This window comes from Heliangelus exortis, chromosome 1 (genome assembly GCF_036169615.1).
Source record: "Heliangelus exortis chromosome 1, bHelExo1.hap1, whole genome shotgun sequence".
Lineage (NCBI taxonomy): Eukaryota > Metazoa > Chordata > Aves > Apodiformes > Trochilidae > Heliangelus > Heliangelus exortis.
The window spans coordinates 92,002,736-92,030,602 of NC_092422.1; the positions used below are offsets into that span (position 1 = coordinate 92,002,736).

The 27,867-nt window shown below is 39.1% G+C and overlaps 1 protein-coding gene across 2 annotated transcripts; it reads left to right on the forward strand.

The window, feature by feature from the left end:
• The first annotated feature begins 478 nt into the window (after positions 1–478).
• On the forward strand, positions 479–27,474 carry PAXBP1 (PAX3 and PAX7 binding protein 1). 2 transcript variants are annotated; one of them, XM_071754238.1, is made up of 18 exons: positions 480–1,051; positions 3,816–3,944; positions 5,541–5,717; positions 7,004–7,225; positions 7,817–7,920; positions 8,745–8,965; positions 9,867–10,056; positions 14,617–14,740; positions 16,937–17,036; positions 17,492–17,607; positions 19,810–20,009; positions 21,967–22,111; positions 22,269–22,390; positions 23,131–23,207; positions 23,473–23,539; positions 25,093–25,239; positions 25,623–25,777; positions 25,984–27,474. In XM_071754238.1, the coding sequence occupies exons 1-18, from the start codon at positions 589–591 to the stop codon at positions 26,099–26,101; spliced, it is 2,877 nt and encodes a 958-aa protein (XP_071610339.1). In that variant the 5' UTR covers positions 480–588; the 3' UTR covers positions 26,102–27,474. The 2 variants fall into 2 exon arrangements, 1 of the variants encoding a protein (XP_071610339.1); XR_011727929.1 differs by lacking the exon at positions 23,131–23,207 and having other exon boundaries at positions 479–1,051; positions 25,984–26,276.
• The last annotated feature ends 393 nt before the right edge of the window (positions 27,475–27,867 follow it).

The following is a 27,867-nucleotide window of genomic DNA, read 5'->3' on the forward strand; positions in this document are numbered from 1 at the left end:
GAGGAGAGCACTGCCCGCCCACGAGACGGCTGGGGCCGGGCACTGCGGGGGTCCCCTCACGAGCCGTGGAAAGCAACCCCACACCGGCGGGGACGGGGATGTCGGGGAAGACGGATCCCAGTGACACCAGATCCCGGTGACACCTCCTGGCTCCGCAATGGGGCAGCTCCCGCTGCTGCCCCCCCCCATCCCCGGCCCCGGGCCCTTCTCGCGCGCGGCACCGCCACGTGACGCGCACACCCTCCCTCCCCCCGGTTTCTCCACACAAGATGGCGCCCGCGGCGGCCGCCGGGAAAGGAAGGGGGGAGGAGCGGCGGGCGGTCCGCTCTACCCCTTGCTCTCTATGCTCCCCCGCCGCGTACGCTCTACCCTTCGCCTCCGCCGCCTCTCTATGGTCGGGCGGCCACTCGCCGTTGGCGGGCGGGCAGCGGCGGGGGGCGGGCGGGCGGCAGGGGGCGCTGTGGCCGGCGGCGCGGAGGCGATCATGCTCGGGGAGCCGGGCCTGGGCCGCGGCGCGGGGTGGCGGGAGCGGGTGGTGCCGGGCCTGGAGCCGGAGCGGAGCGGCGCGGGGGGTCGGTGCCCGGCGGGATGTTCCGCAAGGCGCGGAGGGTGAACGTGCGTAAGCGGAACGACTCGGAAGACGAGGACGAAGAGCGCGACGAAGAGCCGCCTCAAGACCCGGCGCCGGCGGCCGAGACGGGGGGGGAAGGGCCCGGCGAGGCCTCCGTGGCGTTGACGGCGGGCTCCGGGCTCCTGCCGCTTCCCCCTGGTTGCGTGCCCCTCGCCCTGCCCGGCAGCCCCGCGGCCTTCGCTTGTGCCGCGGGCTACGGCGCGGCTCTCGGTTTGGGGCTGGGCTTGATGGGAGGCGACAGGGCAGGCCTGGGGGCTTTGCCAGCGCCCACCTTCCTGCCCCCACCGCCGCCACCGCCGCCCGCCCCGCAGCAAGGCAACGGGTTGCCGGGGACCGGGCGCCCTAAGGAGAAGAAGCGGCCGCGGGAGAACAAAGAGGTGCCGAGGGCCAGCCTGCTTAGCTTCCAGGACGAGGAGGAGGGTGAGGCGGGGAAAGGGGCGACGGCGGGGAAGTGGGGGGGCCGGGCTGGGCTGCCCGCCCCTGGGAACCGGGGCTGCGCGGCGTTCGACTCGCTGCTTACACGAGAGGAAGGGATCCGGAGCTGTTCAGTCTGCGCCGGGCCTCCGCTTGCCGGCTGCACACCTGACCTCCCCCAGGAGAGCCGGGACCCTTTATTTATTAAATTTTTTTAATTCATTCGGGTTGATGATGAGTCGCGTAAGAGTTGGCCTAGGTAGCCAAGAAGGCCAATGGCATCCTGGGCTGGCTCAGGAACAGCGTGGCCAGCAGGTCCAGGGAAGGGATTCTGCCCCCGTGCTCAGCTCTGGTGAGGCCACACCTCGAGTACTGTGTCCAGTTCTGGGCCCCTCAGTTCAGGAAGGAGATTGAGGTCCTGGAGCAGGTCCAAAGGAGGGCAACCAGGCTGGTGAAGGGACTTGAGCACAGACCCTATGAAGAGAGGCTGAGGGAGCTGGGGCTGTTCAGCCTGGAGAAGAGGAGGCTCAGGGGAGACCTCATCACTCTCTACAACTCCCTGAAAGGAGGGGGTAGCCAGGGGGGGGTTGGTCTCTTTTCCCAGGCAACTCACAGCAAGACAAGAGGGCATGGACTTAAGCTCTGCCAGGGGAGGTTTAGGTGGGTTATTAGGGAGAAAATCTTTACAGAGAGGGTGATCAGGCATTGGAATGGGCTGCCCCGGGAAGTGGTGGATTCTCCGTCCCTGGAGATATTTAAAAAGAGACTGGATGTGGCACTCAGTGCCATGGTCTGGTAACTGCAGCGGGAGTGGATCAAGGGTTGGACTTGATGATCTCTGAGGTCCCTTCCAACCCAGCCAGTTCTATGATTCTAAGAGGGAAGGCACTGGGGACGGGGGACCGGGGCTGCATGGACAGGGAGCATCCCGCCGGCAGCCGTCTTCGACCCCGGGCCCGATCCAGATCCTGCGGTACAGGCGTGAGTCCAGCAGCGATGCGGTGTCCCGTGAGTTCAGCTCCAGTTGAGCGATGTGGATTGCCCCTAGTTTTGCGTTGCCTCTGCAACACTGTTGGAGCCGTGTTGCACTCACTGCAGGTGGGAGCTGTTATGAGGAAAGGCTGAGAGAGCTGGGACTCTTTAGCCTGAGGAAGAGAAGGCTGAGGGGAGACCTTATCAATGTCTACAGGTATCTAAAGGGTAGGTGGTGGAAGGATGATGAAGCTGGACTTTTCTCAGTAGTTTCCAGTGGCAGGATGAGGGGCAATGGGCACAAGCTGGAACATGGGAAGTTCCATTTAAACATAAGAAGAAAACTTCTCTGAGGGTGACAAGGCACTGGCACAGGCTGCCCAGGGAGGTTGTGGAGTCCCCTTCTCTGGAGATACTCAAACCCCACGTGGATGCACTCTGTGTAATGTGCTCTGTGTGATCCTGCTTTACTGGGACAGTTGGACTAAATGATCTCTCAAGGTCCCTTCCAATGCTGACAATTCTGTGATTCTGTGGTTTTCCAGTCAGGGCACAGGCTTCAGCCTGATGGGTTTGTGTTGGCAGCAGGTGTCAGGGTTCGGTGCCTGTAAAGCTCCCCCTGCCTTCCATCAGACCCAGCGGTGCTGGCTGAGGGGCATCTTTCCTGCGGCTTTGTGGCAAGTTTGTTTTCATCTGTTGTGGCTGGTGTTCACAGATCACGTTGGACTGCCTGTTGTCCAAGCAAACTCCATGCGAAGCCACTGTTTGTTGCAGAGCTGGTTGGTCCATCTAGCAGCCCACAAGGTTTATGAAATTAACCTTCATGAATAGTGGAAAAAGTGGTTGAGGAGTTCAAATAGCATAGTTTTGTTTGTACAGTCCTTCAGCTAATAACTGATAGATTCCAGCAGCTGCTGCACTCATGAATTGGTCCATTCACACTGAGATAATCGGATTATGGATTATAGTTATTATTTGTTAAAAATTACTAAATATGTATTAAAACACTCTTCAGACTTCAGAGTTCCATTGCATCCCAGAACGTCATAGTGAATAGAATTGGTAGTTTGTTTCTGTGCTATGCTTTTCAAGGAGGAGAGTGTATGTACATTAAATTTTCACGGAATTTATTCTCTTGTAATCACTGTAACTTAGATTCTAAGACTAGTGATTTGAAATTTTGAAAGAAATACTGGAAACATGGAATACATATACTTTATTAGAAAAACCCAAACACTTGTGGATTTCCTATATCAGATTGGGGTTTTTTTGTGCCATTTAGTTCTTTAACTTACTACATACTATGGTAGGTTGAAGTACTGCAGGCATTTGAAATGGTAACACAATCAAACCCAGCTATTCTCTTACTTGTGGATATGAGTGGCTTTGAGAAGACCGTTCACGTGAAATGTTGGAGCTTCATGTTGTCTTCTTTGAAATTCATGGTCACAGTGAAGGATCAGTAGATTTTTGTTCAATTCTGGGGGGTTTTTTTGTTTGTTTTTTTAAATTACTGAAGTGACATAAAAGCCAGGTATATGTGTGTGTGCACTTTTGTGTAACCACATTTCTTTTCTGTGACTGCTCTATGAGCAGGATCAATAAACTTGAAAATTACCACAAGATGAGATAGGCTTGAAAGGATATGGGACTGGTTTTGGTGCTGCAGTGCAAATGTAAATTCACACTGTGTTGTTAGTGGCGTTTATTACGTTCTAGGTACAAAATCAAGAGATTTAATAGGTAAGTAGATTTCATAGCAGGTCTAATGTAATGTTTTCTAACTTGTCTTTTAAAGAAACTGAAGAAGTTTTTAAAGTGAAGAAATCAAGTTACAGCAAAAAGATTGTAAAACAATTGAAGAAAGAATACAAAGAAGACCTTGAAAAATCAAAAGTTAGAACAGAGGTCAATTCTCCAACAGATGGTAACTACAAAATTATCAGTAACTGTTGTAATGTAAAAGATTAAGTACTGTAAATACAAATTACTTGTTTTCAAGATGAATTGTTAGTCTCTTTAGAGGATTTAGCGTTGAGTACTGAAGTAAAGCATGCATTAAGTAACTTCATTTGAACATTACAAATTCTATTCTGAAGGTGGTAGAGTTCTTTGATTAGTATTTTTTGTTTTCAGTTTTGTATTTCAGTTCCGTTTATGTCAGATGAGTTACTTCCCATTGAATTAGGTAGGAGTTAAATTAGTTTAGAAATGTGACTGGTGCTTATCCGACAGGATGTGTCCTTGTAATGCATCTTCACAAAAAGGAAGAATTTGGGGTGAGCAAAGTGGTGCTCTTTGTTATTTAGTAAATTATTCAATAGTTGCCTGTTTCAGGACTTGGACCTTGGAGTAGATTTGATGCTTGAGGTGTCAGGATGAAAGTATTGGATTAACATAAATCTACAGTACTCCAGAGCTTACAATAGAGCCTGGCATTTTAATTTCATTGTACTTCTGCTGCCATCTTAGCAAAGTTCATTGGTAAAGCATAAGGATTCCTTTTCCAGTTAGGTTTTTGTGTAAAGTAATAACCTACAATGCTGTGAGCATGAGGTGAGAGACCTGTAATCTAAAAGTTGCAGTGGTATAGTTGAAGCATATGAACATTCAGTATGGTCCCATGCAGAAATTACCTTTTTCTGAGTTAATTAAATTAGTCATTAAGAAATCATAAAGATTTTTAGAAGGTTTTATCTGCATTTTATAAAGAAACACAATTTCTTTCTTACTGGAATATTTAAGTTGACTGTGCGGCGATATGGGGCATGAGCAAAACCAGAAATTACCTTTTTAGGGGCTAATGTTCAGGTAATGTGTGGTAATCTAGATCCTAATTATTGCTTCTGTCACAGAGATTCTTTAAAAAAATAGTATTTTACTTGTGGCTGGTGTGTGCTTATTTTCTGTTTGTCTGTTTTGCAGTCTAATTGGTTTGGTTGTAGTGCAAAGACCTCATGTCTACTACTGAGTCAGTAGCCCGGACTCTCTAAACAAATGCAGGAGTGTAAAAACTCAGATAAGTGCAGCTTGGTTTGGATAGCTGGATTTAAAGTGCATTTTTTTTACATAATACTTATACCTGCTGCCTGTATCTGTATGTTATCCACCTAATGTAGAGTAATGTGCACCCAGCCCAAGAGGAAAGCGAAAGGTTTCATTTGAAACAAGACTGTTCTTGAGGAAAGATTTGGTGTAACGTAGGCAATGCTTTCTGATTACCTATCTAAGAGGCTGTGTGAAGGCTGCAGAAATGATCTTAATTATTGGGTTTCCTCACTTAACACTTGGCAGTGTGTAGAATGTTTAGTGGTTGTTGAGGTGTCTGCTTTGTCAAATTTTATGTTGAGTGGATGTCAGTGACTTAATCACCATTCAGAAGGCCTATTTTACTAGATTTCCAACATGAAATTTGTTATTTAACATTTTAATTTGATTTTTACTTTTGCTTGTTAGACCTTAAAAAATACTTCTGAGTGATCTTTATAAAAAGAGTAAAACATGGGCTTTGTTGTCTTACCAGTTGAACCACCACTAGAAAAGACAGGGCAGATTAAGGATATAGCTCAAGAAGATGGGACTGCAAACAGTGAGCATGGGGAAGAAGAAATGGAAGTTGAAAGTGAGAAGGAAGAAGAAAAACCAAAAGCTGGTGGGGCTTTTTCAAGTGCTTTATCATCACTGAATGTTCTCCGCCCAGGTTGGTTAATGTAATATGTCTGATGTGTTAACAAGTATTACAGCCAAAGTTTAAAACAGACTAAGGTGTTTGAGATATTAGGAATTTTTTTCCAACAGTATATCCAGCACCTGATAATTCATGAAATGTTAATTTTCCAAAGCTGTTCAATTTTATAAGCCTTATGAGAGAAAAGGTTTTACTATAGAACTCACCTTGATGTCAAAAGCAGGAATTTGTCTTTCAAAGTGATGACAAACTCTAAGAAAATCTAGATTTGGAATAGGTCATTTAACATTAATTTTAACTGCTTTCAGTTTAAATTCTGTTTTTAGTTCAAATGTCTGCCAGGTACCTCAAATATTTTCCTACATTATTTTGTCTAATGAGGTTCTAGTCAGGCCCTGAAGCTGAAGAAATTGGTCTGTATTTTTGAAACTAGTTTACTAATTGTTAGTTAACTTGTGGTAGCCTGCTCCCCACATAGAAGATGGGTGTCCTGGGTCCACAGACTTCGTCATATTTCAAGGAAAAAAAAGAATTCCTTAGTTAACTGCCAAGTGATTTTTCCTTATAGGGGTAGTTGGAAAGTTGTGTGATAAATACATTATTGCATCTCTAGAGCTGCTGCTGGCTTGGATAGGGTATCTCATGTCAATTATTGAGACAATCTGAAATTTAACCTTTTGTGCATGCCTAATCAAAGTAGGGGTAAAAATTACTTATGTTTCAAAAAAAAAGATATTCTTGGAGATCATTCTTTATAGGCCTTATATTAGTTGCATTAATTTTGTGCTAGGTATTTTAGATCTTTTAATTAGGTCTGCTTTTCTTATTTGTCCTCAATTTGACAGTTTTTTATATTAGCTTTGTCTGGTTTGGTGTCCTCTGAGATATTATTTGATGAAGTGGCTGATGGCTCAAAATACAAAAAGTTGGGAGCAATATCAGAACAGGAAGTGATACAGTCAAGAAGCCTGTCTTCTGCCTTCCTTTGCAATAGTCAACTCCTGTAAAGGGCTTCCTCTTCTTTAGGAATATTCCCCATAGGAAATGGGTACCCATAGGAAAAGGCTCCTGCTCTTACTACATGTGAGCTGCTGGAAGCAGAGCCAGACTTTTCTGAAAGATCCCAGTTTTGAGCGTTTCTGGTCAGAAAATGTGTATGCGCAGCTTCTAGGTTGCCTGCAACTGTTTCTGTGTGGATTTTTTTACTCTCACACTTTTTTTAGGGCGGCAGAGATGAGTAGTAAGAACAACCTGTTTTGTTGCAGCTCTTGATTAACTGTGCAAACATCTGTCTCTAGGAGAAATTCCAGATGCTGCTTTTATTCATGCTGCTAGAAAAAAGCGTCAAATGGCTCGTGAACTTGGAGACTTTACCCCTGTTGACAGTGAGCCAGGTAAAGGCCGCCTTGTTCGAGAAGATGAAAATGATGCCAGTGATGATGAAGATGATGACGAGAAGAGGAGGATAGTTTTTACAGTGAAGGAAAAATCCCAAAGGCAAAAGATTGCTGAGGAAATAGGTAAAGCATTTTTAGGACAGCTGATAAACATTCACACTGTTTTCAGTGCAAGTCCTCCCATTCCACAATTTTAAACAAGAAATGTTTTTTAAACAGGCATGAATCTGAAGTTGTATTCTGTTTCTAAGGAAAAGCACTGTGTTACAGAAGCTGTGTGAACCATTATGAGCACAAACTGTGTTCCTGTGCTTGGAACTCTACTGAATCTTAGAAACTTTGAATATGAATCAATTAGCGTTGGTCCTGTACTTTATATTTTAGGAATTAGGTGGCTGTGAGAGGAAAAACCTAAGTTCTTTATTTTAAAATGCCATACCACTCTTTTGGAAAGGAGAATTAGTAAGATATATAGGATTTAAACATCAGAGAGTTTTACCTGCAGTCAATTGCAAATTTACTCATCGGATTTTTTAAGGGCAACTTTGTGAAAATAATTCCCAGGCTAGTGTCTTTAATTCCTTGTGAAGACAACAGAAGGATGCACTGAGACGGAATCACCAAAACATGCTCTCGTGGGTTTCTGAACTCATGACCTTTATTGTGAATACATGATCTTCTCCTTTTTGTTGCATGTTTGCTGTTCACGTTAAGGAATTGAGGGAAGCGATGATGAAGCACTAGTGGCAGGGGAGCAAGATGAAGAACTCAGTAGATGGGAGCAAGAACAGATTCGGAAAGGAATCAACATACCTCAGGCATGTGTTTTGTGGTCAACTCTTTGGTTTGTGTCTGCATGTATGTGCTAAATATACTGTGAATTTGAGTAGTTTGCAGAAAGCTATTTCATCCAAGAAGTTCAGTACATAACTTCTGATATTCTTCAAGGAGAAATGAGAGGTTAGATTTTAAGTATCCAATGGTATCCATTTTACTGGTCTCTCCGTCTGGATAGAGACTGATTATGGTGCTGTTAACCATTTATTTGCAGCCTAAACCAGAGTTAGAATCATGTAACTTTGAAGAGTTCATGTTTATCATTTGGTTTGTAGGGTCTATGTTCACAGTGTGTGTTTGGTTTTTTTCTGTCTGTTGTTGCAGCACCTAGCTGGAATTTGAAACAGGTTGTACCATAGGTTTTCTCTACATTCATAGTGAGGTTTCCCCTCAGTTCAAGATGATAGTTGTTGGTTTCAAAAAAAAGATTAGCAAAATCACAATAAAACACACTTGACTTGAAGAACCTCTTATGATTCTTTATGGCTGTTAAATAGCCTTAGCAAAATTCAATATTGTCCCAAACGCTTGGTTATTGTGGGAGTTATAGGCTGGTTAAAATTGTTTTTATAACTTGTTATAAGTATAAATGTTTAGAAACAGTGATACTAAGAGTTTGTCCATTTAAGAAATTGCTTCTGTGTATATTTGTTAGCTGTTGGATTTTCTACACTTAAATCTGCTTGATAAATACATTTTGTAAATGTACCTGCATATATTTTGCACTTCTTAACATTTGAGATGTGAAAGAAAATAAGATTCTCCTTTCTTTAATATAGCACAATTGCATTTCCTCTTCCATTAGGTTCAACCAAGTCAGCCAGCTGAAGTGAATAATCTGTACTACCAGAACACTTACCAGACACTGTCTTACGGCTCATCATATGGCATTCCATACACTTATGCTGCGTATGGATCATCAGAAACCAAGTCTCAAAAAACAGATAATACAGTTCCTTTCAAAACTCCCAGTAATGAGATGACTCCTGTTACTATTGATTTGGTAAAGAAACAGCTTAAAGACAGGTAGGACAGACCATCTTTTTAGACTTAAAGACGTGTTCCCTAGCTTTCTGTTTCATCGCTGGAAAAGTACTGACTGACACAACCATTTAAAAAAAAAAAAAAAAAAAAAAGGGGAAAAAAAAAAATATCAAAGTGAAGATGACATTGAAACTTTGTTCGAAAATCTCCTGGGATTGCTTCTCTGGAAGTGAAGCTTTAAGTATGAGGCCATTGATCTTGTTGAAGACAGGTCTGAGTTGCATCTTCGGGACACTGCACAGTCTTATAGTCAAGGATTGAAAGGCCAGTGAGGTGTTTAGCTTGTCAAGTTGCATTCTCTTAAACTGTGAATCAGATTTTTCCACTTCAGTAGATAAAGAATTTAAATTTTAGTACAAGGGTTACAAGTTAATACAAGGGTTTTTCTTTTAAATACTGTAATCTGCAAAAGGTCCTACTGAATGAACAACCCAGTTGTAGTGAGAAATCATTTGTAATGAACAGCTTGCACTTTGCATGTCTTCAAAATTGGTTTGTATGTCCCTTTTAGTTTTACAGCCTTTGACAGTGAATCAAGTTAGTAGAGGAATTAGGCTGCTTCGTGTAAGCTGTAGTTCAGCCAAAACCTTACTTCCCAGTTTTATTTTAGGGCCAGGCTTGCACTATTCCAGATCCTGTCAACTCCTGTAAAAGTTGGCAGTGCAGCACAGTTGGCATAGTTTAGCAAATTAATTTAAACCATTAGCCTTGCTGTTCATGTAGAGAGGGGAGAAAGTGACCAATGCAAGTTAGAAAATATTTCTTTGCCATATTTTCTTTCCCATATGTAGACTTGGTACTTGCACTGTCTGTTTGATATCTCAGTAGTCTGAAATATACAGACTTTTGGATGTAAATTTGCTATTTATCCATTGCCCTTCAGGTTGGACTCTATGAAAGAACTGCACAAAGCTAACCGGCAGCAATATGAGAAACATCAGCAAAGCCGAGAGGACTCTACCAAGGCAATTGAAATATTAGAAGGGTCTTCTGGGGGTATTGGTGAACAGTATAAATTTTTGCAAGAAATGCGAGGGTATGTCCAAGACTTGCTTGAGTGTTTCAGTGAAAAGGTAAGGACGCAAAAACATTCATCTTTTTTCAAAAAAAAAAAAAAAAAAAAAAAAGGAACTCTTAGTACATGCCAAACACCACATCTCCCTCCCTTTCGAAAAAGTCCCCTGAGAACATATTCTTCTAAAGGTTTGGTTATTTGAGGGTCCAAAAGATAACTTTTCATCATGCTAAGCTGATTATCAGAAACCTCTTTCACCTTGTAAGAGATGATTGAAGACTTTAGATTGCCTAAAACCACTTATAGATCATATGCCTTCAGGATTTTGATGGCATTTCAAGTTTACTCAGATGATGCTTTTTTCTTGTGTTGGATATCAGGTTAGGAAAAATAAGGGCTGAATTACAACCTTGCTAGTTTGTGGAATGCTTTATGAACATAGTAACAAAGACTTGTATTTTGCATGGTATAAATGCCTCCTGCCAGTCAGTTTTACATACTTGTTGTATTGCTCCAGTGTCTGAAGGAGAAAAGCTTTAAAACTAGCATAGCTGTCTGAAGACACCCAAACTTAAAAATATACTTCTTTCATGTAATGTGATGCTTTTGTAGATGTCTAACTTGTAAACTTAGTCTTTCTTATGTTATGCATTATACTTCAATTTCTGTTGTAAATATAACAGAGCCTCCTGAATATATATATATATTAATTTTTATATATATATATAATATGTTGCACAGAGGAGCTGTAAAATTCAACTGGCAGTACATTACCTATTTCTTCATTGTCCTCTGACCTGAATACAATAATACAGTATCTTCTTAATACATTAGCTGTTGAAATTACTTGAGTAGTTGAAGCCACTGCTTACCTAGCTTGTTAGGTGTGGGGGAGCAATCTAAAAGTATTCTGGTTGCTAATTAGTTTAGACATCAATTGTCCAGCATTAGTAGTATTGGGAGAGTTATATTTTCAGTCCTGTTAGTTGAGAAGAATAGCTTTGTTGTGAACAAATGCAGGAAATGTGGCCCAGTTATTTCACCCAGGTCATTGATCAGTTACAGCAAATACTGTTCACTGAAGAAGCAGTATGCCTGAGTCTACCTTGGCATTAGCTGTTGAGGGGGTAGTAAAGTTACTTTCCTTTGCAGCTCTGCCAGTGCTGGTTGCCCAGATGCCTAATTTTCCACTTAAAGATAATTTTTTTTGTTCTTTCTCTGAGAGAAATTTGTGTTTTGGAATACAAGCTAAATACCTGTATCTCTATTCAGCATTTGCTTTCTGAAGACCTGTTGTTAAATTTCTTTTGCAATACCTGTAAGTCATGTCTGGAGGTTCTCTTTGATAGCCAATGCTGTCTTGTTCAAATACTTTCTTTTTATTTTGAGTATAAACCAAGCCTTTTAGTCTCCCATATTTTGTATAAACCAGGAAAACTTACCATTAAGCAATAGTGTAACAGTTTCAGTTCAGTTTGTAGAAAGTTTGTTGACCTGTCTAGCTAGACTAGTAAATTGATTCCAGCTGTTTTACAGCAAATTTGGTACTGACAATATATCAAACAGGCTTTCTGAAGCTGCTTTCTTACTATGTACCTTTTCTTTCCTGGTAGTTAGTATTTTAAGAATTCTACACCTGGGACACCTTCCTCCCCCTTACCACCATCCTGTATCCCACCTTTCATGCCAGTCCATTGAACTTTGAAGATGTGGTTTTTTTCATGTCATGCTTCTTAAGGGCATTCACAGAGTTTTAGTCTTTTCAGCTGATGGCTGCTGTAGAACCTTTATGAGCAATGAGTTACAAAACTGGAGGGGATGTGGTCAGTTTAATATTTACTTTATAATGATATCCTATGTATTTCACCATTCTTTGGACAGATAGTCTGTTTTGGAATTCAGCATGACAAAAGTGCTATCAAATTCAAAACCAGTAGCCCACAGGACACCTAAAAAGGAGGCAGGAGGAGGGGACAAAATAAAGTAATAAAATCATTATTGTTGTTTATACAAATGAAGTAATGAAATCCAGCAGGACAGTATTCTTATTATTGAGTGTAGAGATGAATTACCTTCAGCTTTTTTGTAGAAACTTTGGCTGTGACTACTTCATATTTAAAGTGTATTTGTGTTTTTGCAATGTAAGTAGTTATTATTATACGTAAGGATATTAAATAGCAATATCTTGTGTATATGTATGTGTATATCAATACACATACATAGAAGTACACATATCCTAAATGTGTACAAAGCTAGGTCCCTCCCTCTCCTTTCAAATATGATGCATTTATTTTTTCTCTTCATTCTCTTAGGATTAGTCACAGTTATGAGTCAAATTCTCATTTGTACTAATCTGAATTTAAAAATGGTTTGCTGAAGAAACACTAATGGGTACACAATATACTTGTCCACTCCAAAAAAAGTCAGTTCCCCCAGAGCTTTCTTGTATGCCTGTTGACTCAGTTTTGGAGACCCAAAAAAACATCATCATAAATTAGATTTTCCTACCCTTAGCGTCTTATTTCTGCATCTATTCACCACGCTTAACCTTTTGCAATGCATAACCAAGCAAAACCATCTTGTTTGTATTCTGTTTTGAATAGGTTCTGAATGTTAGAAACACTTTGCACATTGGTAAGAGGCACTAGACACTATAATGAGGCAGTTATTATGCACATTTTAGAAACAAGCAATAGAAATGTCAAATTCTCTATGATTTTTTTTTTTCCCCTGTAAATGAGAAAACCAGTGGAGCAGAAGATGCTTGCATGACTTCCTTCACAAGTAATTACTGTCAAAATTGTGCTTTATGAGAAGACTAGAAAGTGGTAACCAAGTTATTTCATTTTGAATGTAGGAATATGTAAGGCATACAGAAAGACTGAATTGCTCCAAGCGTATCTTTGACACCACAGTTAAATGAACTGGTATTTTACCTGAAAAAGCAAATTGGTGAAATTCACTGTGTCAGAAAGGGGGACTGTAGGTTAAAATTATCTGTCATTAAATATTCAGAGAGCTCTCCAGTTTTTCTCTTGCACTGTTGACCGTGGAAGGGAAAAAACAAAAACCAGTGAATGTAAGGTATTGACTAAACTAAACACAGTGACTGAGGGCTCTAACTTTATAGCAGCCACCAAAATTGCCACTCGTCAATCACAGTATTTAGATGAATAACGGCTTCTAAGTCTCCTTTGTTCTAAATGGGAAATACTTTGGATTTTTTTTAACAGTTATTATTTCTGTTTTCAGAATTGTCCTAAGTTCCAAATATACACTTCCAGCACCGGGCTACTCTGTTCTCCTATTATCTCTATTTTCTCCAAACAAAAGTTGTACATATTTTGAGTTGGTGCATAGCTGCTTTCATTTTAATCCCCATAGTCCAGTTTATACCACAAAGATCTAATGCTTCTTTCCTTTTAATATCTCCTCTGATGCATGTGTCATTCTTCAATGTCTGAAATGGCCCTGTAGCCATAATATCTTAATCTTATGTTACTGGAGGAGATTCTTTAATAGCTGATGACTCAAGTTCTAAATTACATCAGGAAACAACTTCTGATTTTATCTTTTGTTTTGAAAAAAACTTAATCCTGGATGGTAGGCAGCAATGAAATATTTGAGCTAGAACTCTGGAAGACTGGATGTGTTGGAGGTAAGGAATGGCTTAAGTGTACATACCAAAAGGACTTGCCTTTCCAAATTTAAACATTGTGAAAAGTTCTGGTTTGCATTTGAATATTTATTTACATCTAATTTTCACTTGTCCCAGGAAATGAATTTTTGCAAAAGTGGGCAGTGAATCTGCTGTTTAATGTCAGGAAACCCCTAGTTGTTATAACATCATCTGGTTTTGTTATAGTGACTACTGAAATTCGGTCTCCTTAAAAACAAGAAGTATGTGGCAGGTCAGATCCAACTGAATTCTGTATCATTCAAAGGTTATACTTAATGCATAACTCACTCAAATTGTGTAATTCTAATGATTGGCTAGAGTAACATTTTACTGATATGAATTAGCTGTTGGCATAACAGGCTTATGCTCATGTGTTTTGGGGTTTTTTTTGCATTTCAGTAATAATATTTCAGTGTATGTGAATAGAGTTACAGCAAAACAATAGCTGCTGGCTTCAGGAGGTTAGATTCCTTGTTTAGATGCTTCGTTAGATGCTTTGTTTTTTCACTGTATACAGTCAGGACGTTTTCTCATTTAAGTGTAGAATACTACTACATTCTTATTTAAAGATATAGCACACACTTTGAGGTCTGAGAATTGTAAGCCCTGCAGCACAACACGTGACACACTTGGTAGAGAAAACAGGACTACTTGAAATAGCATTTTACACTCTCTAAAATGGTTGTCTTACTATGTAGGCTCCTTCAGTCAGCACAAGATAGGTTCAGAATGCTACTGCTCCACTTGAAAGCTGTCAGCACTGTTAAATGCATGCATGTTCTTCACATTGGAACAGTTCCAAATGATACAAATGGGTAAAGGGAAAGAGTTTGTGCTGCTAGAAGTACACTGACAGCATTATGCTTCGGAATAGTATGGTACCCCAGAAGCTAGGCACCTGAAGAACTTGGTATTACGTAGTGTGTTGTATTTTTACAGGTGCCTCTGATTAATGAACTTGAATCTGCAATGCACCAGCTGTACAAACAGCGAGCTTCCCGCCTTGTCCAAAGACGACAAGATGATATTAAAGATGAATCTTCGGAGTTTTCAAGCCATTCAAGTCAGTCCATCTTGAAGGTTTTTATTATTCATTAAACAACCTCGTTTACTTAGTATGGCTTAATTTAAATGTAAATGTTCAAAGTATGACTGTCTTAGTTTATTCTTACTCTTGAGATAGGTAGAAGCAAGTTTAGGTAAAAGTTCTCTAATCTGTTTTGCTTTAAACTCAAAGCCACTCTTAACTCTGACTTTACCTCTCCTTTCTGTTGCCCTTAACTGTATTTTCTCTCTCCTAGCACTGAAAATGTATGCATGGTGAAAGTGGTAGTAATGGTAGCCTGTGAATCCTGATTTTTCTCCTACATAAGGACTTTCTTTTTTTTTTTTTTTTTTTTTTTCCATTTCTTTGAAGCTATAAATTTCCTGTAGCATCTACAGTCAACTCTGTACAAAGTTGTGAGCTATGAAGCACTGAGCGAAAGTTGATTCTCTGTCAAATGCTCTATTTTGTAGGCAGCATACGTATTTCATTTCAGACACTTAACTGGTAGAGCTAAGGAACAGGAAGAGACTGGTGCCCTTGTTAGAAATTAATACAAACTGACCCTATGTGACATACAGCTTAAAATTAGCCAGCTGAAATACCTGCTTCCTGTGAGTGTGTGGATGGGGAATTCTCACCGAGGAGTTTTCTCGTGGTGATTGCACTTCAGCAAAAGTGTAAATGTTAACCTGGATGAAGATACATGTTCCTTGGTGGAGGTTTTATTCAGCACATTTAATGATGGATGAAATATTATAGTAATAGTAGTCATCTTTCTGCTTTGGAGAGCTTCCCATTTTTAAAAATAGCTTTCTTGTCTATCCTATTGCTGACCTAAAATCCTACAATAAAATCCATTTCCTATTCTATCATGGTGTGTCCAGAGATGAAATTTTATTAATACCATTAGATTACTTACTAGATTACAGGGGACATTAGATTACTTACATTACCAAACTTACTGAGTGTGATAAAGTGTTAGGGCATCAGAGTTAGTCATCCCTTTACATAGTAGTTAGCATATATGTGCCCTTTAGGAGTTTTATTTGGAGCCTCAGGTATCATGCATAGGCCTTGCAGTTTTATCGTGAAAATACTGTTGTGAGAACTAGAAACCTAATGTACTAGCAACATATTTCTCAAAAGAAAACCAGAAAATATTGTTTTAGGCTGAAATTTAATGGTGGGGTGGGAATAGTTGTCATTGTCAAGGCTGTGTTGTAAAGAATATCTTGCATGGTATCTGAGAGTCTTGAGAATGAATTTCACTGTCTAGAAATAGTTCAGTTCTGTCCCTCAGAGTATTACAGAAACTAGGAACTGATGCCAGCATTTAATGTGTGTTGTAGACATAAACAATACGGAGACTAAAGAGCTAGGAGCGGATTTAAATTTGTCTGCCAACTTTTGGTTCATTTCTTCATAAAGACAAGTAGCTCAGCTTCAAATGACGTTGGATGGATTTGTAAATATCTTTAGTTAGAATATGTAGAATTATTTCTGAAATTTGCGTAGGCTTTTGTTTAAATTTCGTTTATATTTGTGTGGATTTGAGCACTTGCTAACATTCAGTCCAGTTTAAAAATTCACCTGAAAAAGGATGAACTGAAAAAACTCTTGGGTCTGTCTTCTGGCTGCTGCTCAGCTTCACTGGTTAGCTGTGTTGTTTTCTATAATCAGGAACATCTATAATGAGTCACAGCTTAAAAAGAGGAGGAAAGGTAATTTCTTTTCCTGTGATTTTGATGTGTCTTAGCATATAAATGTAGAAATTGCTACAGCTAGAACTCTGAAATATTGTATATTTCTGATGTGGTCGCTCTTCTCTGCCTTTCTTTTTGTTCCTTTTCAAACAGAACGTGGTGAACATGTTTATGTAAGGAGCACGTTTTTTCTTGGAACATTCAATTTAAGCAATTTCTATTAAAACTGTTTACTTTTATATAGTTGGGCAATGCTGTGATGGGCAAGAGTGAAGTATGGTGAAAACTATTTGATATTTAAGTGGAGATTTTTCCAGACTCCACAACTTCCTCTTTTAACCTCTACACTTGCAAATTCAGGCTTCTGGGTGCATCTTTTTGAAAACTTCAATTTTCTGCTTCAAATTGCACTTACTTTAAAATAGGTAAAGGCTCTCATGAAGCTGCCTACAATACATTTACGTAATCATAGATAACCATTTTAATTTTCACCATTGTAATTTTACAGATAAAGCACTGATGGCACCAAATCTTGAGTCTTTTGGACGAGACAGAGTGATCTATCAAGAACAAGTAAAGCGTCGGACTGCAGAAAGAGAGGCTAGAAGGTTGAGTACTGAGATTACTTGTCCCTTAGGAGTCTGCTTGCTTGTAGCATAAAATGATACTGTGTGACATGCTAATGTAAGCAGCAGTGTTTGCTCCTTTCCTGCAAAGGAAGAAAACACTTGAGTGTTTGGTATGCTGAGCCAGGGGTATTCTTAAAGATCCTGGCTTCTCATGCAAGTGAACAAAACAAGGCACAATTACATGATACTGATTTAAAATATCTGAAAAAACGCATAGTAAACCCATTCTGTAGCTGTATGGTCTCTGCTTGTTCCTCTTCCTTCCACTGTCTGAAGTGGCAGCACAGTGGAATGTTTGACATGGTGCCAGTGAAAGTTTTTTCCAACCCAAACTTGCTTGCAATGAAAGTTGCATCAAGCTTAGGCATGCGTCTGTTCATTGTATAGGAGGAGAAGAAGAGTAATAGCTGGTTTATATTACTGATCTTTTTCAGAGCTCGTCGTAGACAAGCAAGAGAGCAAACTGGGAAGATGGCAGATCACCTCGAAGGCCTTTCCAGCGATGATGAGGAAACTTCAACGGATATTACAAACTTCAACCTGGAGCGAGGTTAGGAAAGCCACTGAGGCTTTATGTAATAAACCATAAAAAATTTGCAGAAAAAAAAAAAAAAAATCCAAATGCAATTTTTGGAGAAAGTTTAGGAAGTGTTGCTGGATCATCAGTGTGACCAAAACAGTCTCCTTCACTAACCTGATGTGCATCTTGCAGATAGCTAAGTACCCCATCCCTAGTGACATTCTTTTTATTTAATTTAAGCATTCTTTAGCTGGCAAGCACTAAGCTTTTGTGCCTTCAGTGGATACTGGGTTATGATTCTTGAAATATTTGTTAATTTTACATGTGAAATTCTGAAAACCTCAGTGGTTTAGAAGCTTTTTTTTGCATGATAGGAGGTATTTTCTGGAGTTTTTTGTAAGCATCTAGAAATGCAGCGACAGAAGTTTTGTAGGCTCTTGTTACAGCCTGGCAAGCTTTGCAGATGACAGAAAAACAATGTTAAATGCAAACACTGCAGAAAGATCTTGTGCTGACTGGATTTGAAATTCATCTGCAGTTTTATGATGATTTACTCAAAGTAACCATTATGCAATTATGCATAATGCCACTTAAGCAATAGTAGGGTTGTATGCTAAGCTAATGCCTCTAGTGCCTTGGGAGTACTGCAAGAAACCTGAGATTTGGGGAAGTATGGGTAGTTAGGTAAAACACTTACCTTTTACAGCAGCAGTTAAAAGGCAAACAATTCCAGTAGTCACTGTGAAACAGTTGCAATGAAAGTGGATCATCACTGTAGTAATCCTGTTAATGTTCTTGTCTTGAATCTGAGTACAGTTATCTTTCTCTGATTAAAGAGCATTTGATGTGATCAGAGGAAATGTAGAGAAGAGGAGCAGCAGGTGTATAGGGCGTCTTATGTTGTATGGGAGGAGGGATTAAACAGTTTTGGACTCTTCATCTAGGAGAGCAATGTTGACTTTTCACAGTAGTAGAGCTAGGGGGCATGAAATGAAGTGATAGGATAGGTTTAAAATAAACAGAGCACTTCCCATGGAGAATGTAATAAAAATGCAAAAATCCATTGCTGTAGGTGGTTGGGGGGACCTAAAGCATGAACAGTTTAAACTAGCAGTTGGATCCTTCAGAAGTGCAAACATTTTCCATGCCTTTAGTTGCTGGCTATTAAAATTATGGACACAGGGAAAGCAGTTTGATAAACAAAGCAACTGTTCAGGGTTGTTAGGTACTATAACTAAGTTTGCTAAATTAAACAATTAAAAGTTCAGCATGGTTGAATTGTTTCTTATAACTGTCATGTACAAAAGCCATCTCTAGTTTCATCAGTTTCTGAGTAAGCACAGTATTTCTGAAGCTTTTTTAATCACTTGCAGCTCTCTTGTTAGTTACAGAGTCAGCAGCGAGCTGTATGGGACAGGGGACATGCTGTGGAGGTGCTACTGTTATTAGTAGCATCTCTTGGTTCCAATGTGAAAAGTGTGTTTATATGTCATAATCTTGTGTTCTCTCAGTCCTGTCCCTACCTGCTGCATATACTAGTTATGTTAGTTGTATACAGGTTACTGCTGTAACTGAGCGTTTAAAACTGGCTGCAGCAAGAAAGAGTACTGCTTAAAATGAAACTGACCCTGGGAAGTAGAAAACATGATGGTAAAGTAATATACAGAGAAAGTTTTAGACTTCGTAGAATATTGATACTGTAAAATGGAAGGTGCAAAGGGATTGCAATAGTTGCCCAGTGCTAACAGCTGTGTTATGTTCAGCAGTTTAGCATGATGTCTGCCAGGGTTTGCTGTGTATGAAGTGCTGGTTCAGTTGACCTGAGATGCTTTTCTGTACTTGCCCTTAGATGAGCAAAATTGTAGAATAGTTTGGACTAGAGGAGGCCTGGAGATAACTGTTCAAAAATCCCATGCAGAGCAAGGCCAGCTTTGAAGTTAGATGTATACTCTGTACAGCCCAATACATCATCAGTCTGATGTCTGGTAACTGCAAACCATTGTGTAAAATGTTTAAAGCAAGACCCGTGATAAAATAGTTTATCTTGTTATATGAAACAGCTCTTGTTTTCATTGCTTTTATATTTGAGGCAGAAGTAACATCACTTTTAAAGGTGATGGGTTTTGCTTTAGCTTATAGGAGTTATCTTATGACACTGAGCATCAAAATCCATCTTGGAAGAGGTATTCCAGAGAATAGGTGATTAACTCACTGCTCTTTCTCCCCCACCAGATCGTATATTGAAAGAATCCAGCAAAGTTTTTGAAGATGTTTTGGAGAGCTTTTACTCAATTGATTGCATTAAGTCACAGTTCGAAGCTTGGCGCTCAAAGTACTTTGCTTCTTATAAGGATGCTTATATTGGTCTCTGTTTACCAAAGCTGTTTAACCCTTTAATCAGACTTCAGCTCCTTATCTGGACTCCTTTGGAGGTAAGGTTCTCTGCAAGCAACTTCTGTGTAAGCTTCTGTGTAGTGGTTCTTCCACACTTCAGCAGTGTCACAATTTAACGTTGTAAATTGCACCTTTGTGTGCCTCTCATAAATGTGTGCTCTAAGCATCAGGTTTAAAATGGGCATCCCTCTCTGGGTGAAGGTTTTCTGGAGAGTTTCTGTACTATTGTCCTCTGTGTTCCCAGCAGGCCAGAGTTCAGTTCAGCACATGTGAGTAGGTGCTGTAAACCAAAAAGTCAAACAGCTTCTTAAATAATGCATTTAGGTTTTAAAATGCTTAAGAGACAATTGTGATTCTGGAGATGTGGTTCCTTTAGAAGTGGAGCTAAGAAGCCTGCTTTTATATTGACTTGCAACCTTTGTCTCTACAATGTACATATTTCTTTCCCTGATCTGTACTTTCATACCCTGTAGAACTGTGGCAGTTTCCCAGTCTTCCTCATTGCCCAGGTATTAGATAGAGAACATGGGAAAAGCAGGACAGCAGTATTGCAGCCAAGTATCCCTGGCACATGTTCACTGTCCTGCCTGCATATATATGTGCTGACATTAGTAGCCATCAGGTCAAACAGTTCAGGTAGGTTTTGTCTGCCATTTATTTCTTGCTACCAGTGAAAGCTCTTGGTAAGGTATTTCTGCTGTGATCAGGTTCTTATTTTCACAGTGCTGGTAGGAACTTATATTTCTCTGCTATTTTGGCTTTTACTGGGGAATGGGTTGTTTGGTTTTGGGTTTTTTTGTTGTTGTTTTTTTAAGGAAACAATGCTAATAAGTCTTCTTCCCATGCCAAACTTTGTTCATCTACAGCACTGTCTGCAGATGTGTCAGCCCATCTCTCAAATAACTGAATCTCTCCTTTTTTTAGGAGTGTTTTGTTTTTAGCTACTTAGGGAGTATTTGTAAAGGGTATCTTTTGTTGCCTCTGCTCTGATTGCAGAGGAAGGGAAGCATGAGTAGTCTTCAGAGACCTTTCAGAGTATTTCATTTGAGTAAAAGGGAAGAATCTACAAAAGGTATAATGAAATGTAAAATTGTACATCCTCTCTTCCTCCGTTCTATGTTTTTGTGAGTTGCCAGGTTGACAAGACAAAGCCCAAGTGAATTGCAGACATGGTACAAAATTCCTAAATCTGATAGTTTTCACTACTCTGTGTTACTGGCACTGTCAAGTGTTTCCTTAAGATAGAAAAATTGCAGGGCATTCATAAAAAGAAGCTTTTAATCCACAAAGCATAAGTTTATAATTCAGTGCAGATGAACTGTATTTCTGTTTTACCCTAGTCTGTGTGCTTTTATTTGGCTCAGGTGTAACTAGAAGTTAAAATCTGTAGGGAAGCAGCTGTCAAAAAAAGGAGCTTTACTTGCTCCATTTTCACTTCCATTAGATCTAGTGATTGTGTGGTTGTAGAGTGAGTTGGCTAATTTGGCTGATTTATAGAAAATTGACCTTATTCCCAATCCTCTCTCAGATTTTAGTTGGGTTGGGGTCTCCATATACAGTAAGCTGACCTGTGGTGCCATGATAATAAGTGTCCAGGCAAAGAGGCAGAACACGTTCTTCACTTCTCAGGAATCAGGGTGCCTTTGTTTCTGAAGGAAGTAGTAGCACTGCTTCAGAAGTAAGAGAGCCAAAGCAGATGAGGTAATCTGCCCATGCTTGTGTGGTCTCGAGGCACTATATATTGTTTTTTTTAATTATTACTATTTCCAGTGCAGATAGGTATCACATGGACAAAAAGAACTAGATCTTTGAGATGGTATTTTGTTCATTTACTGGTCATACTGTCTGCTGAGCACACCTGGTAGACTGTTTTAAAGTAGTTTTGTTCTGTTCTGCGGGTGTCATCAAACTTGTATATATAATACCTTTTTTTCCTTTTTTAAATTACTTTGAATCTCTTGTTAGGAAATCTAACCTCAGTTCTTCTTTTATTAGGGCAAGTGTCGAGATTTTGAGACTATGCTGTGGTTTGAATCATTGCTGTTTTATGGCTGTGAAGAACAGGAGCAGGTGAAAGATGATGCTGATATTTCGCTGCTGCCTACCATTGTAGAGAGAGTTGTTCTTCCTAAATTAACAGGTATAGTATCGAAAAGAAAATGGTGGAAGAAGTGATATGTGGGTGGAAGGTGATGCTTGTATGTACTTTCTGATTTTACTGTTTTGTAAATTGTTGTCTTGACTGTCTTAGTACCTGTATTTTAACCTGTGAAGTGGAATAATTTGATCTCTTGCAGTGATTTCTGAAAGCATATGGGATCCTTTTTCTACGACACAGACATCTAGAATGGTGGCAATTGTACAGAAATTAGTAGATGGATATCCTTCAGTGGTGAATGCAGAAAACAAAAACACACAAGTAAGTTGTTTTTTCTTTAATATCTTGCATAAGTTATAGAATTTTTGTCTATTTTTAATACATGGTATTGGAGAACACAGAATGCTTAGTGAGGAGCAAGAAAGAATTTTGTGATTATTTGATGCTCTGTAGCCTAGTTCTGGACAATCAAATACAGTGATGAATGGGGAGACGAAACTCAGTGAAGTCCCCCAAAAATAGATGCTAGAAATAAAAAGATGTACTAAGACTTGCTGGTCCACAGTTTTCCTTTAAAGATCAGATACAAATAGTCTAGACCTTTCTTTGTTTGGATCTTTGTAAACCTTTTCAAATGTATTGCCTTGAAATTTAATTGGTTTACTTATGAATGCAAAAATTGATGTCATGAGCTCAGGTGCTGTAGCTCATGCAGTGTACGCCTTGCCCTTAAGATAATGGGAGAGAGGCCAAAGTGCGTGTGTAAGGTTAAGTCAGCAGAAGACTGAAAATTACAATAGCCCTGACTTCACAGAAGCTAATTGCATATCCAATTTTAACCATAAAGTACTTCAATTGACTTCAGTTTTTATTGAAAGTGTAAAATTTCAGCTCTGTTAATTATTAATAGGCTTCTCTAAGATTTTAATTGTGTATGTGCTTAAGTATGTATGACTTTTACTGTTGGCGTCACAAATGTTCTTTGTTGCTTTAAAAATCAGTTTGGTTAACTACTAAGCAGTGCTTTGGACAGTTTTTGAAAGAGAAATTGTCTATTTCAGATGCTTTTAAAGGCATTGTTGCTAAGAATGAGGAGAACACTAGATGATGATGTATTCATGCCCTTATATCCAAAAAAGTAAGTTCACTTTCAACTATGGTGTTAGACCTTTATTAGCAAGTCGATGTCTTCTGTCTGTAGTTAACAGGGTTTTTTTCCCAGTATGGCTCACTGTCTGGATGCAGGAGACCTTAAATTGTCATGCTGTGAGGATTTAGCAAAGCCAAGCAGGACAGAAGGGAGTATTTCTAGAAATATGAACTGTGTGTGGGAAGGAGGAAGCCAGCAAACTCCAGACAGAGGTGGTCTTGGTTGCTCATTAAAGAAATCTCTTACTTTCCAGCATCTTAGAAAACAAGAACTCTGGTCCATATTTGTTTTTCCAACGTCAGTTTTGGTCCTCTGTTAAGGTAAGTCAGTAAATACATCTGGTAAATCCTTGGTCTAGACAGTGCAGCAGTAAAATCCTCTTCACATATCTGGAAAATGGTAGATGAAAATTGCTTTGAAAGAACTTTAGGATTCTTAGCAGTTGATAATGCACTGTGCACTCTTCAAAAGATAAAAGCATTATCATTTTAATTTGCACTTCCTGAATTTAGCATACTCCAGATTTTTTTAGTGTCATTGTGCTTGTCAAGGTAAAATATGCTGCTTTTATTTCACTGGTGTGGGAATGAGAGAGCTTGGTTTGATTTCTTTCTATATATAGTGTGTGAGAATCTTCATGAAAATAGTTTGGCCTTTTTTGGAAAGCTTCCTGGTATTTGTAAAGTGTAAGAGCATTTGTAATCTTAGTTGAATTGATAAAGAGTGTGAAATAAAAAGTCTGTGTAGAATGTGCAATATAGAGTTTGCCAAAGTTCTGTAAGAAGCTATGGCTATTGTAGTTTATTTCCAGTAAAAAGCTGTGAAGTAAATTAACTTCCACAAATCAGAAAAGTAAAGTATGAGATGCACATTTGCTGACCTACTGATCTCTGTGGTCACACAGAAAGAACTCTTTTCTGGAATTTTCCATTTATTTTGCAGCAGTGAGGGAGGCTGTATTCTGAATTGCTTTGTTATCTCTTCATTTACCTAAAATATTTGCCACTAAATTCTTTTGCTTCGAAATAAAATTCAACTTCTTAAATGCTGTTTAGAGGGGGAAAAATGCACCAAGCTCATTTGTTAAAATGCTGTTGTTAAAGTGAAGTGGGTAGTTTATTTAGCACTTGTGTCTCCTTTAAGAGTAAAATCACCTGCCTCTGCTACTATCTGTTGGAGCCTGGGCAGTTCAGAAGAATACGTGCTGTTACCACTGTTTTATTTTAGGGAAGCATTAAAAATACATCTCTCTTGCGCTAGCAAGTCAGTTATAGCATCACAGGGGAGCAGAAATAGAAGCTGCAGACATTCCTTTACTGTTCCCTGATGATCTGCCTCAAGAGTAAGCTGCTGGTTGCATTTGTTTGTACAAGGCTGGCAACAATTTTCCACGGGCCACAGGCCAGTGGGGAACAACAGCTGTACAGGTGGCTTAGCCAGCACTCCCCCATGGCATTTCTTGTGTCTTTTGTGTCACTATGCCATGGAAATAAAGATATGTTAACATCATAGCTGGGGATTTCATTGGCAAGGGGGCTGTGAAATTGCCCCTATATGGCAGGCCTCACTTGGCTTGACATTGACATCAGATTTTGAGAACAAGGTACCTTCAAACTTGTTAAATTCCTTTTTTCCTTTTTTCTGATTTTTGTGTCCAAAACATGAGCAAAGTTGAGGTGGTGGTTGTTTTGTGAGAATTTATTGCACTGTAGGCTCGTACTTTATGGATTATGAATAGTTTTGAAGCTAACAGAAAGCAAATTTCCACTGCCTACCTAGGCCATGCTGTTATATTTGAAGAGGATCTAGAGTGATCAACTTACTGGTTTCAGTACATTTTTAAATGCTTATTTTCCCTATGTTGTATTTTCAGTTATTAGGAAACTTTCTCCAGTGGTATGGAATCCTTTCAAACAAAACTCTTCAGGAACTGTCAATAGATGGCCTGCTAAACAGATACATTCTTATGGCTTTTCAAAACTCTGAGTATGGAGAGGACAGCATTAAGAAAGCTCAAAGTGTAAGTAAAACAAAACATTATTGAAAGTAATTTGTATTTCAACAGTTTCAGCTGAAGGCAACATGTAGTTAAAACTTAAGGCTACATGTGAAATCTTGGTTTTGATGTTTTAATATCAGTGAAAAACAGGTTATTTTTTTTTAAATACCCAAACTAAAGAAGGAGCCTTTTCTGGCTCATACCTTGAGATGGTTTAGGTATAGTGTAGGTTTCAGTGTTACACTGCCTGAATATTTAATTACATTTTTAGTAGGTTTCTCGCTGTTTTGCTCAGTTGGGCCTTGTCATTGCAGTTTTACCTGGCCGACTTAAAAAAACGGTGTTAGGCAGCATTTAAACTTTTGTTACTTTGTATTTAACTTTGTTTTTCCTTTTATGTCTAGGTAATAGCTTGCTTTCCTAAACAATGGTTCGCTAATCTCAAAGGAGACAAAACAATTTCTCAGCTGGAAAACTTCTGTAGATACCTTGTTCATCTGGCTGATACAATATATAGGAACAGCATTGGTTGCTCTGATGTAGAGAAAAGAAATGCCAGGTAACTTTTGAGTTAATTCAGTTGCAATTTGTGTGCTCTGTGTTCTTTTGCTGATGCTTGCAAACCTCTTTGAATTCAACTAAAAATCTTAAAGCATGGCAGATGGAAAGATTTTTAAAGTGTCTGAATAAAACCAACTGATTAAATATTAGTAGCTGTACATGATTGTTCCATTTCTGTGTTGACTTCTCCTTCACCTTTTTTAGGGAGCACATAAAGCAGATCATCAAGCTTCTAGCAAGTATCCGAGCACTAGATCATGCTGTGACAGTCGCAAATGATCACAATGTAAAAGAGTTGAAGATTTTAATAGAAGGAAAATAGATTTTTCTGACAACACACTCTGAGCTTTAAAACCATTCCTGATGTGTAATTTATGTACATATGTAAAGTTTCTTAAACTGTAAAGTATTGATCTTTGTTTTAATACAAAGTGCATTCTTATATACAGCCTCCTTAAGAAAAAAAAAATAAAAATTGACTTCTTTGAAAACAAAAATGGAATCCCAAGATTGTCATCTTTCCAGAAGTAAGATTTTCCTTAAAATTTCTCAGAATCTTGTTTACAAAAATACTTTGTACCCATGATTAGTAGTCATCCTATTAGCTGTTCCATGGTTAACTGGAATGTGTATAATATATTGTATGTAATACAATGTGTGCATATATTTATACCACCATGTTGCTTTCACACTGGATATAGAGATCTGTTGGAATAAGATGTTCATTTGCTAAAAAAATACTGAGAATTAAATTCTCATTGTTGGTCCAAAGGACTGGCAAAACATCCAGATATGTGAATCATTTGAGCTAAAGAATAGGCACTTCCAAATGAAATCTGACCTTAAAAAAGCAGCTTTGCTGCACTGAAATGGGAATAGCTGGGAGATAATTTGCATTCAGAGTATGGAACTCTTAAGACTGTTCTTAGAAACAAATAAAAAAGGAAAACCCAAATCAGTGCTTTTATTTTTTTAATGTACAGACATGAAATGAGAACTTGTGATTATTGAGCAAGTATACATGGCAACACTTTCTAAGCCCCAAATATCTTCTGTTTTGTAGAATTAATAATCCACTCATGAACTCTGGAAATCCACTCATTGTCCTATTGGTTGGTTGTCTTAGGTTTTTGTTTTTCTGTTTTGTTTTGGCTTTTTGTAACCTCATACATGGAGCCTGTTCCTTCTGATTGGTGTGGCTAATGATGTCAGGAAAAATGAAGATGAAGAAAATCTAATAACCTATGATTTGAAGTATTTATAGTAAATATTCAAGTGTTGCACTTCCCACTAAATGCCATCTAAGAATCATCTTGAAAAAAACCATTTAAATGTAAATAAAAAAGAAAACACTTCAGAAATCTGGTGATCTACATCAAAGCACTAGGAACTTGATCTTGGAGTTCAAGGTATGGAGTGGGAACAGCTGTAACAGCCTTGGATTATGAGCTATTCCCAGGTGTGCCCTACTATTTGGGGGAACTGAAGAGATAAATTGGAATTCTGAATAACAGAAATCATTGTATTTTATGCTCATGTCATGTGGTATAAATGAGTATTAAAAATGTACAATTTGTAACATGCACACTTCATTTGGACACTGAACAGCTGCTTTTCTGAACTGTTGGGATTGATGGATTATAATCAGAAATACCTGCTTTTTAAAATTATCTCAATAAACTCATCTGTCAAGGAGCTGCTGCAGTGCAACTTGGTAAGCTTTATTCCTTCAGGAAGGTGGTAAAGGAAATGATGCATGTACTGGCTGACTATTTCAGTATGTCAGAAAGAAAAAATCCTTGCAAGATGGATTTTTGGAGTGAACAAACTTCTTTACTTTGGAAAGCAATAGGATAAACATGGGATTTCATAGGCCTCCATGAAGAGCAGTTAAGATATTTCAAAATACTACTGTACTCACAGATACATGGTTTAATAGTGACTGATTTGACGTTTTCTGTGTTAAAATTTTACTGACTTCAGCTTTTATTAGACTGAAGAGGATAGAATTAATTCATGCTACTCAGGTTACTTAATGATGAGATTTAAAGTTGTAGACTATTTGGTTGAGGGAAGAAGAAGGTAGGG

Bases quoted from the DNA above. Each gene is read 5' to 3' on its own strand.
- PAXBP1 (XM_071754238.1), top strand. From the start codon at position 589: ATGTTCCGCAAGGCGCGGAGGGTGAACGTGCGTAAGCGGAACGACTCG. The intron at 17,608-19,809 runs GTTAGGAAAGCC...CTCCCCCACCAG, and splicing joins AAACTTCAACCTGGAGCGAG to ATCGTATATTGAAAGAATCC. The intron at 25,240-25,622 runs GTAAGTAAAACA...TTTTATGTCTAG, and splicing joins GCATTAAGAAAGCTCAAAGT to GTAATAGCTTGCTTTCCTAA.